General features: G+C 41.2%; 1 protein-coding gene across 1 annotated transcript in view; it reads right to left on the bottom strand.

The window, feature by feature from the left end:
• The window catches only part of ahr2 (aryl hydrocarbon receptor 2), a 106,474-nt gene that overhangs the window by 8,572 nt on the left and 85,465 nt on the right, over positions 1 to 12,437 (bottom strand). The window contains exons 6-10 of the mRNA XM_062989299.1: positions 9,457 to 9,577; positions 3,219 to 3,358; positions 2,039 to 2,241; positions 1,360 to 1,469; positions 39 to 180 (exon numbers count right to left, since the gene is read on the bottom strand). Of these exons, the coding sequence (XP_062845369.1) occupies positions 39 to 180; positions 1,360 to 1,469; positions 2,039 to 2,241; positions 3,219 to 3,358; positions 9,457 to 9,577 (716 nt within the window). The remainder of the gene's footprint in view (positions 1 to 38; positions 181 to 1,359; positions 1,470 to 2,038; positions 2,242 to 3,218; positions 3,359 to 9,456; positions 9,578 to 12,437) is intronic.

The following is a 12,437-nucleotide window of genomic DNA, read 5'->3' as shown; positions in this document are numbered from 1 at the left end:
CCTAAAATGTTTTAGGTAAAATAATAGGTGTTGCTTACGTTAGGGCTCTCTGTCGAGCAATAATAAAGTCAGGTCGCCCACCCTTGTAGACGAGTCTGGCGTTAGCCTGCACCCAGATCCAGATCCCTGCCTTTGATAGAAGTCTGAAGACTGTGAAACCACTTTCACCTGTTTTAATCACTAAAAAAGAGAGACAGAGAAAGATATTACTGCACAGTCCACATACACAGTAGATCAAAAATATTTTGTTGGTTCCTATTTGCTGCCAAAACAGCCCTGACCCATCGAGGCATGGACTCCACTAGACCCCTGAAGGTGTGCTGTGGTATCTGGCACCAAGATGTCAGCAGCAGATCCTGTAGATTTAACTCCTCTAAGTTGTGAGGTGGGGCCTCCATGGATAGAACTTGTTTGTCCAGCACATCCGACAGATGCTCGATTGGATTGAGATCTGAGGAATTTGGAGGCCAAGTCAACACCTCAAGTGGTACAGACATAGCCAAGGGTGGGACCCAAGGTTTTCCAGCAGAACATTGCCCATTGTTGGCGCTTTCGGCGGTGGACAGGGGTCAGCATGGGCACCCTGACTGGTCTGCGGCTATGCAGCCCCATACACAACTAACTGCGACGCACTGTGTATTCTGACACCTTTCTATCAGAACCAGCATTAACCTCTTCAGCAATATGAGCTACAGTAGCTCGTCTGTTGGATCGGACCACACGGGCCAGCCTTCGCTCCCCACGCGCATCAATGAGCCTTGGCCGCCCATGACCCTGTTGCCGGTTTACCACTGTTCCTTCCTTGGACCACTTTTGATAGATACTGACCACTGCAGACCGGGAACACCCCACAAGAGCTGCAGTTTTGGAAATGCTCTGACCCAGTCGTCTAGCCATCACAATTTGGCTTTTGTCAAACTCTCTTAAGTCAAGTCAAAGTCAAGTCAAGTCAAAGTTGCTTTATTGTCAAAACTGCAATATGTACAGGACATACAGAGGATTGAAATTGCGTTACTCTCTGACCCATGGTGCAACATAAAACATTAATTAACAATAACCTAGAATAAAAGAATATAAAATAGAATAAGGATAAACAGTCCTTACGGTCGCCCATTTTTCCTGCTTCTAACATCAACTTTGAGGATAAAATGTATATATCTAATATATCCCACCCACTAACAGATGCCGTGATAAAGAGATAATCAGTGTTATTCACTTCACCTGTCAGTGCTCATAATGTTATGCCTAGTCTGGAGAGCTTTTTATCATTACACGTCAACTGCCATTGAAATAGTGTTGTTATTGCTAGCCTAGCAATCTTGTTTACAAATGACATGAGGTGTGTTTGGAGTTACTCACTTCTCAGGTGATTGTCAGCGCAGTACATCATGTCTGCAGCATGGATAAACTGGTAACCAGAGCCCCTCATGCACAGCTCAATCTCATTGTAACCCAGCACCACCTTCCCCCTAGACAGCAGAAAAAACATTAGTGTTAGTCAGTAACCGCTAATCTCCTATTTCCACACACACAACTGGCTCTAGACTTTAAATAGACTGGTGTATATAAAAAACATCTAGTGAATGACATTTTATTGTGTCCTAGTATGACAGTGAACTGTTTGCTATCAGTTATATCTACATTCTGGGTGTTTACGTTCATCTTACTGTTGTACATTAGTATCACGTTCACTAAGTTACACTGTTTTGTTTATTGCATATTACACTAACCCTAACCCTAAACCCTAACCCTAACCCTAGCCCTAACCCCTAACCCTATACCCAAACATAAAAGTCATAGAAAACCTAAACAAGTTTAGCCTTTTTAAATACCTACTAAGAAGCTAGCAGTGGCAGTAACGCTGGACATATGGAGGCTAATCAGGGCATGACATAACATCTGGAAGTCCTACAGTGCCTCCAAACACTAATGTTTGTCTAAAAGTTGCTGTTATTAAACAAAATAACGGGTGGGATTTTGTATCTCATCTCCTATTTTATGTTAGAACATTATTAGAATGGATTATTTCGGAGGTCACCTGGTGTCGACGCCCATGGGCGTGAAGTCCAGCTTGTGTTTGGTCTGGAAGAGGAGAGTCTTGCTGCGAATTTCCAATATGGAGGGCGGCTGGAGTGGTGTGGCTACGACGAACAGAGCCAGTTGGGGGTGATTCATAGTGCCGTCCTCTGCCTTCTTACTCTGCCCGTGAAGATATTTCAGTCTTCCCTGGAAGTTCATACCCTGAGGAGAAATCAGACGCATATGAGCTCAATGGGTGACCAGTAGAAGAAAAGAAAGGATAAGTTGCATTTAAAAAAAAAAAAAACAGTAAAACCAAGACACGCTGCAACCAGGGCTGGATTCTGAGTACGTCGTATCGAATCCAGCTCTGCCTCACCGGTTCGAGGCTGAGTGGCTGTATGAGCAACGATTGGCCGGTTGCTCAGTTGGGGGGAGGGACAAAGAACCGGATGTGCGTCTCTCTCTGTCAGAATGCGATTACGACCCCCGCCGGCTGATTAGAGGCGCCTGCACAAGAGATGAGGAAGAGTGCCCTTTGGGTGTGTCTCTCCGCATGCGACGCTAGTTGGCGAGTCACATTGATGAGTGTGGCAAAAATGCATCCGGCTGCTGCCCATGTTTCGGCGGGGATGTGGATTAGCTTCGATCTCCTCGGTCAGGGCAGGGTTCGGCATAGACAGAGAGGAAGCACGGTGCAAATTGAACAATTGGATGCGCTAAATATGAGCACTGATATAAAGTCTTCTAAGGTTCCAATCTGTGTTTCACATTGAATTTTTGAAAGCAGTTGTACAGACCGTGATGTTTAGTATGTTCTCTGTGGCTCGGCTGCTTTACTCAGTTTTACTTGATTGCTGTTTTATTGTTTTGTATCTTAGAACCTCAGAAGACGAGAAAGACCAGGAATAAGCTGGACTGACATCACTACATGGATTGCATTATTATGGGCTAGTCTGCTATAAGTAACACGAGACAGAGGGCATCAGAGAAAGCTGATCTATCTGGGCAAACAACCATCGCATTGATGGCTTAGCAACATGATGTGTATTATATCTCCCTAACAAATTGTGACGTCTTTTTTAAACAAAAACAGGTGCAAATTAGACCGGTGGTCTCCAATTCACGGAATAGCTGAACACAGTGCAGCTGAATGTTCGTCCGTGCTTACTGACGTGTGTGTGTGTTGTTTTGTTTACCAGGAAGCCAGACGAGTTGTCAAGGAGGCAGCGAAAGCGGCAGCAGAAGCTCCTTTCTAGGAAGGACGAGTTCTCCGGAGGAAGCTGTTGGGGATTGTAGTTTATAATGGCGGAGGTGATGTCACTAGTCTTCTGAAGAACTGCGGAAATGAATCACAGATGTAAAGGTGTGTGTTATTACGGGACAAAACAAATCCCTGTGAATCTCTTTTAATCCTTATACAGTATATTAGCATGTGACAAACTAAAGGAACAACCTGAATCAGTGGGCGGAGAAACGAAATGAGGGCAAATGCTGGAAAAGGCCTATTGCAGGCGTGGGTTAGGTCCATTTGGCTCGTTTTTGGCTGGGGCGGCCTTCAGCTGACATATTCACATATGCCATCTCCACTCATAACCCTAATGCTTTTAAAGTTAGTTTATGCCAATTGAAGATGTATTATATGTGCTTACTATATTAAAAGGGCTATAAAGGCACATTTATAGCCCTTTCTAATATATTATATACATACTGATTGGTGTATATATCAGAAGAAGAAATTTAAGTGGGATTTATGCACCAAATGTACACGAATACCCCCCCTTTATCTCCCAATTTAGTCATTTCTAATTCCTGATTAGGGCGGCACGGTGGGTAACACTGTCGCCTCACAGCAAGAAGGTCCTGGGATCGATCCCCAGGCGAGGCGGTCCGGGTCCTATCTGTGTGGAGTTTGCATGTTCTCCCCGTGTCCGCGTGGGTTTCCTCCCACAGTCCAATAAGGTTAACTGGAGACACTGAATTGCCCTATAGGTGTATGGGTGTGTGTATGTGTGTCTGCCCTGCGATGGACTGGCGCCCTGTCCAGGGCGTTACTGTGTGCCTTGCGCCCACTGAAAAGCTGGGATAGGCTCCAGAACCCCAGCATGACCCTAATTGGATAAGCGGTTAAGAAGGTGAAAGAGTGAGTCGGTTTGAAACTCAGCTCTGCCATCCGGCTGGGCTGGGCGCCTACATGAACAGCAATTGGCTTGTTGTTCATACATGATGGAAGTCGGATAGCGACCTCTGCTGGCTGATTGATGCCGCCTGCACAGAGACAAGGAATACTGTGATCAGGGTGTGGCTCTCCGTACACAAAGCTGATCCGCATATGAACTCGCCTCGTGCAGGTGAAAAGATGCAGTCGGCTACTGCACACGTGTGTGACAGTCTCGCTCTCCTCAATCAGCACTGGGGATCAGCATCAGTAGAGAGGAAGCGTAATGCAATCGGATTAAAGTGTTAGGTTCCCATATTAAAAGCTACCCCAGGCTCTAAGTGACCGCTAACACCCCCACCCCCCATTGTGGATGCCCAGTCAGGTTGGTGGCCCTGCTGCAAACACTCCTTAGTGTACAAGCAAGTTAAAACTGCTTCATTTTGTGCTTAGAAAGCGATCTGCGCTGTATTGAATACACATAAAATACAGCGCATAAGTGACTACTAAATTAAAGAGTAATGATGTAATGTGCGGTGAGACGGTAACAGCACTAATCACAGAGTGTTTACTCGAAACTGAGATTTATTTATTTGTATGAATGAAGCGCTGAATTGCAGCTCGGCGCTGACCCGCACACACCCGTACCTCTGCAAACATTCCAGACATGTTCGGTAATGATAGTCAGACACGCTAACTGCTTTCAGGCCGTGTGAGACGAGTTTAATACGCTGAAACCTTAATGCCAAAACTAGCACTGAAACCAAACTGTAATTTCATTAAAGCCACCCACGTGAGTTCACTGGCTCTGTTTATCGATGCTTAAGGAAGATGAGCTAATAAATTGCTTCATGATTATCACTCACTTTATGATTACTGAGCTTTAAAACAACACCCACGTACATTCCATTGCTGAAAGTATATGGACACCTAAACACTGGACAGACACATTTGATTGTGACTGAGTGAGGGGAAGTTAGATGGTTAGTTAGATGGTTAGTTAGTGGTGGGGGATTCACATGGGGCACAGCATAACTCTCCGTATGTGATATGGCTTAGTATTTTAACAATGAGAATGTATAGCTGTGCTAGTGTTTGTATAATGTATAGCTGTACTTGTGATTGTATAGTGAGAATGTATAGCTGTGCTAGTGTTTGTATAATGTATAGCTGTACTTGTGATTGTATAGTGAGAATGTATAACTGTACTTGTGATTGTATAATGTATAGCTGTACTTGTGATTGTATAGTGAGAATGTATAGCTGTGCTAGTGTTTGTATAATGTATAGCTGTACTTGTGATTGTATAGTGAGAATGTATAGCTGTGCTAGTGTTTGTATAATGTATAGCTGTACTTGTGATTGTATAGTAAGAATGTATAGCTGTGCTAGTGTTTGTATAATGTATAGCTGTACTTGTGATTGTATAGTGAGAATGTATAGCTGTGCTAGTGTTTGTATAATGTATAGCTGTACTTGTGATTGTATAGTGAGAATGTATAGCTGTGCTAGTGTTTGTATAATGTATAGCTGTACTTGTGATTGTATAGTGAGAATGTATAGCTGTGCCAGTGTTTGTATAATGTATAGCTGTACTTGTGATTGTATAGTAAGAATGTATAGCTGTGCTAGTGTTTGTATAATGTATAGCTGTACTTGTGATTGTATAGTGAGAATGTATAGCTGTGCTAGTGTTTGTATAATGTATAGCTGTACTTGTGATTGTATAGTGAGAATGTATAGCTGTGCTAGTGTTTGTATAATGTATAGCTGTACTTGTGATTGTATAGTAAGAATGTATAGCTGTGCTAGTGTTTGTATAATGTATAGCTGTACTTGTGATTGTATAGTGAGAATGTATAGCTGTGCTAGTGTTTGTATAATGTATAGCTGTACTTGTGATTGTATAGTGAGAATGTATAACTGTACTAGTGATTGTATAGTGAGAATGTATAACTGTACTTGTGATTGTATAGTGAGAATGTATAACTGTACTAGTGTTTGTATAATGTATAGCTGTACTTGTGATTGTATAGTGAGAATGTATAGCTGTACTAGTGATTGTATAGTGAGAATGTATAACTGTACTTGTGATTGTATAGTGAGAATGTATAACTGTACTTGTGATTGTATAGTAAGAATGTATAGCTGTGCTAGTGTTTGTATAATGTATAGCTGTACTTGTGATTGTATAGTGAGAATGTATAGCTGTGCCAGTGTTTGTATAATGTATAGCTGTACTTGTGATTGTATAGTAAGAATGTATAGCTGTGCTAGTGTTTGTATAATGTATAGCTGTACTTGTGATTGTATAGTGAGAATGTATAGCTGTGCTAGTGTTTGTATAATGTATAGCTGTACTTGTGATTGTATAGTAAGAATGTATAGCTGTGCTAGTGTTTGTATAATGTATAGCTGTACTTGTGATTGTATAGTGAGAATGTATAGCTGTGCCAGTGTTTGTATAATGTATAGCTGTACTTGTGATTGTATAGTGAGAATGTATAGCTGTGCTAGTGTTTGTATAATGTATAGCTGTACTTGTGATTGTATAGTGAGAATGTATAGCTGTGCCAGTGTTTGTATAATGTATAGCTGTACTTGTGATTGTATAGTGAGAATGTATAGCTGTGCTAGTGTTTGTATAATGTATAGCTGTACTTGTGATTGTATAGTAAGAATGTATAGCTGTGCTAGTGTTTGTATAATGTATAGCTGTACTTGTGATTGTATAGTGAGAATGTATAGCTGTGCTAGTGTTTGTATAATGTATAGCTGTACTTGTGATTGTATAGTAAGAATGTATAGCTGTGCTAGTGTTTGTATAATGTATAGCTGTACTTGTGATTGTATAGTGAGAATGTATAGCTGTGCTAGTGTTTGTATAATGTATAGCTGTACTTGTGATTGTATAGTGAGAATGTATAACTGTACTAGTGATTGTATAGTGAGAATGTATAACTGTACTTGTGATTGTATAGTGAGAATGTATAACTGTACTAGTGTTTGTATAATGTATAGCTGTACTTGTGATTGTATAGTGAGAATGTATAGCTGTACTAGTGATTGTATAGTGAGAATGTATAACTGTACTTGTGATTGTATAGTGAGAATGTATAACTGTACTTGTGATTGTATAGTAAGAATGTATAGCTGTGCTAGTGTTTGTATAATGTATAGCTGTACTTGTGATTGTATAGTGAGAATGTATAGCTGTGCTAGTGTTTGTATAATGTATAGCTGTACTTGTGATTGTATAGTGAGAATGTATAACTGTACTAGTGATTGTATAGTGAGAATGTATAACTGTACTAGTGATTGTATAGTGAGAATGTATAACTGTACTTGTGATTGTATAGTGAGAATGTATAACTGTACTAGTGTTTGTATAATGTATAGCTGTACTTGTGATTGTATAGTGAGAATGTATAGCTGTACTAGTGATTGTATAGTGAGAATGTATAACTGTACTTGTGATTGTATAGTGAGAATGTATAACTGTACTTGTGATTGTATAGTAAGAATGTATAGCTGTGCTAGTGTTTGTATAATGTATAGCTGTACTTGTGATTGTGTAGTGAGAATGTATAGCTGTACTAGTGATTGTATAGTGAGAATGTATAACTGTACTTGTGATTGTATAGTGAGAATGTATAACTGTACTTGTGATTGTATAGTAAGAATGTATAGCTGTGCTAGTGTTTGTATAATGTATAGCTGTACTTGTGATTGTAGTGAGAATGTATAGCTGTACTAGTGATTGTACAGTGAGAATGTATAGCTGTACTAGTGATTGTACAGTGAGAATGTATAGCTGTACTAGTGATTGTATAGTGAGAATGTATAGCTATATCTGTACTAGTGATTGTATAGTGAGCATGTAGCTATAGCTGTACTAGTGATTGTATAGTGAGCATGTAGCTATAGCTGTACTAGTGATTGTATAGTGAGAATGTATAACTGTACTAGTGATTGTATAGTGAGAATGTATAGCTGTACTAGTGACTGTATAGTGAGAATGTATAGCTGTACTAGTGATTGTATAGTGAGCATGTATAGCTGTACTACTGATTGTATAGTGAGCATGTGTAGCTGTACTAGTGATTGTATAGTGAGCATGTATAGCTGTACTAGTGATTGTATAGTGAGCATGTAGCTATAGCTGTACTAGTGATTGTATAGTGAGAATGTATAACTGTACTAGTGATTGTATAGTGAGAATGTATAACTGTACTAGTGATTGTATAGTAAGAATGTATAGCTGTGCTAGTGTTTGTATAATGTATAGCTGTACTTGTGATTGTATAGTGAGAATGTATAGCTGTACTAGTGATTGTATAGTGAGAATGTATAGCTATATCTGTACTAGTGATTGTGTAGTGAGCATGTATAGCTGTACTAGTGACTGTATAGTGAGAATGTATAGCTGTACTAGTGATTGTATAGTGAGAATGTATAGCTGTACTAGTGACTGTATAGTGAGAATGTATAGCTGTACTAGTTATTGTATAGTGAGCATGTATAGCTGTACTAGTGATTGTATAGTGAGCATGTAGCTATAGCTTTACTAGTGATTGTATAGTGAGAATGTATAACTGTACTAGTGATTGTATAGTGAGAATGTATAACTGTACTAGTGATTGTATAGTGAGAATGTATAACTGTACTACTGATTGTATAGTGAGCATGTATAGCTGTACTAGTGATTGTATAGTGAGCATGTATAGCTGTACTAGTGATTGTATAGTGAGCATGTAGCTATAGCTGTACTAGTGATTGTACAGTGAGAATGTATAGCTGTACTAGTGATTGTATAGTGAGCATGTAGCTATAGCTGTACTAGTGATTGTATAGTGAGAATGTATAACTGTACTAGTGATTGTATAGTGAGAATGTATAACTGTACTAGTGATTGTAAAGAGAGAATGTATAGCTGTACTAGTGATTGTATAGTGAGAATGTATAGCTGTACTAGTGATTGTATAGTGAGCATGTAGCTATAGCTGTACATAACTGTACTAGTGATTGTATAGTGAGAATGTATAACTGTACTAGTGATTGTATAGTGAGAATGTATAACTGTACTAGTGATTGTATAGTGAGAAAGTATAACTGTACTAGTGATTGTATGCACTTGGAATAAAGGTGGTGCTCCAGTGCGCAGACCATGCAGCTTATGTCCATGCTGCTCATATTTGACACAATGCCGGCCCCCAGTGGCACCGGATTGTAAAAGCATCCTAAGGAAACTGAAAAAAGGAAAGATAGCCAGTACATACTGTCAGTGTCGTCAGACAGCTCACACTGCGTGGGGTTCAGGGCAAAGTGCAGCTGCCTCCGAAACATGTCACGGTCATCTGTGTGGATCAGCTCAAACACACTCTGATGCACCACATCCGACTAAACATACCAAAAACAGAGGAACAAACAGAAAAAGATTAGATTTAATATTTATGGACTGATCTTAATTAAGTAACCAGGTCGTCAACATTATATATATATATATATATATATATATATATATATATATATATATATATATATATATATATATATATATATATATATATATACAGTGTATCACGAAAGTGAGTACACCCCTCACATTTCTGCAAATATTTCATTATATATTTTCATGGGACAACACTATAGACATGAAACTTGGATATAACTTAGAGTAGTCAGTGTACAGCTTGTATAGCAGTGTAGATTTACTGTCTTCTGAAAACAACTCAACACACAGCCATTAATGTCTAAATAGCTGGCAACATAAGTGAGTACACCCCACAGTGAACATGTCCAAATTGTGCCCAAATGTGTCGTTGTCCCTCCCTGGTGTCATGTGTCAAGGTCCCAGGTGTAAATGGGGAGCAGGGCTGTTAAATTTGGTGTTTTGGGTACAATTCTCTCATACTGGCCACTGGATATTCAACATGGCACCTCATGGCAAAGAACTCTCTGAGGATGTGAGAAATAGAATTGTTGCTCTCCACAAAGATGGCCTGGGCTATAAGAAGATTGCTAACACCCTGAAACTGAGCTACAGCATGGTGCCCAAGGTCATACAGCGGTTTTCCAGGACAGGTTCCACTCGGAACAGGCTTCGCCAGGGTCGACCAAAGAAGTTGAGTCCCCGTGTTCGGCGTCATATCCAGAGGTTGGCTTTAAAAAATAGACACATGAGTGCTGCCAGCATTGCTACAGAGGTTGAAGACGTGGGAGGTCAGCCTGTCAGTGCTCAGACCATACGCCGCACACTGCATCAACTCGGTCTGCATGGTCGTCATCCCAGAAGGAAGCTGACGCACAAGAAAGCCAGCAAACAGTTTGCTGAAGACAAGCAGTCCAAGAACATGGATTACTGGAATGCCCTGTGGTCTGACGAGACCAAGATAAACTTGTTTGGCTCAGATGGTGTCCAGCATGTGTGGCGGCACCCTGGTGAGAAGTACCAAGACAACTGTATCTTGCCTACAGTCAAGCATGGTGGTGGTAGCATCATGGTCTTGGGCTGCATGAGTGTTGCTGGCACTGGGGAGCTGCAGTTCATTGAGGGAAACATGAATTCCAACATGTACTGTGACATTCTGAAACAGAGCATGATCCCCTCCCTTCGAAAACTGGGCCTCATTGCAGTTTTCCAACAGGATAATGACCCCAAACACAACCTCCAAGATGACAACTGCCTTGCTGAGGAAGCTGAAGGTAAAGGTGATGGACTAAACCCAATTGAGCACCTGTGGCGCATCCTCAAGTGGAAGGTGGATGAGTTCAAGGTGTCTAACATCCACCAGCTCCGTGATGTCATCATGGAGGAGTGGAAGAGGATTCCAGTAGCAACCTGTGCAGCTCTGGTGAATTCCATGCCCAGGAGGGTTAAGGCAGTGATAATAATGGTGGTCACACAAAATATTGACACTTTAGGCACAATTTGGACATGTTCACTGTGGGGTGTACTCACTTATGTTGCCAGCCATTTAGACATTAATGGCTGTGTGTTGAGTTATTTGATATAATAAAATATTTGCAGAAATGTGAGGGGTGTACTCACTTTTGTGATACACTGTATCACAAAAGTGAGTACACCCCTCACATTTCTGCAAATATTTTATTATATCTTTTCATGGGACAACACTATAGAAATAAAACTTGGATATAACTTAGAGTAGTCAGTGTACAGCTTGTATAGCAGTGTAGATTTACTGTCTTCTGAAAATAACTCAACACACAGCCATTAATGTCTAAATAGCTGGCAACATAAGTGAGTACACCCCACAGTGAACATGTCCAAATTGTGCCCAAAGTGTCAATATTTTGTGTGACCACCATTATTATCCAGCACTGCCTTAACCCTCCTGGGCATGGAATTCACCAGAGCTGCACAGGTTGCTACTGGAATCCTCTTCCACTCCTCCATGATGACATCACGGAGCTGGTGGATGTTAGACACCTTGAACTCCTCCACCTTCCACTTGAGGATGCGCCACAGGTGCTCAATTGGGTTTAGTCCATCACCTTTACCTTCAGCTTCCTCAGCAAGGCAGTTGTCATCTTGGAGGTTGTGTTTGGGGTCGTTATCCTGTTGGAAAACTGCCATGAGGCCCAGTTTTCAAAGGGAGGGGATCATGCTCTGTTTCAGAATGTCACAGTACATGTTGGAATTCATGTTTCCCTCAATGAACTGCAGCTCCCCAGTGCCAGCAACACTCATGCAGCCCAAGACCATGATGCTACCACCACCATGCTTGACTGTAGGCAAGATACAGTTGTCTTGGTACTTCTCACCAGGGTGCCGCCACACATGCTGGACACCATCTGAGCCAAACAAGTTTATCTTGGTCTCGTCAGACCACAGGGCATTCCAGTAATCCATGTTCTTGGACTGCTTGTCTTCAGCAAACTGTTTGCTTCCTTCTGGGATGACGACCATGCAGACCGAGTTGATGCAGTGTGCGGCGTATGGTCTGAGCACTGACAGGCTGACCTCCCACGTCTTCAACCTCTGCAGCAATGCTGGCAGCACTCATGTGTCTATTTTTTAAAGCCAACCTCTGGATATGACGCCGAACACGTGGACTCGACTTCTTTGGTCGACCCTGGCGAAGCCTGTTCCGAGTGGAACCTGTCCTGGAAAACCGCTGTATGACCTTGGCCACCATGCTGTAGCTCAGTTTCAGGGTGTTAGCAATCTTCTTATAGCCCAGGCCATCTTTGTGGAGAGCAACAATTCTATTTCTCACATCCTCAGAGAGTTCTTTGC

This window comes from Trichomycterus rosablanca, chromosome 27 (genome assembly GCF_030014385.1).
Source record: "Trichomycterus rosablanca isolate fTriRos1 chromosome 27, fTriRos1.hap1, whole genome shotgun sequence".
Classification (NCBI taxonomy): domain Eukaryota; kingdom Metazoa; phylum Chordata; class Actinopteri; order Siluriformes; family Trichomycteridae; genus Trichomycterus; species Trichomycterus rosablanca.
The sequence above is the reverse complement of the archived record's forward strand: the minus strand, read 5'-3'. Positions and strand labels throughout refer to the sequence as shown.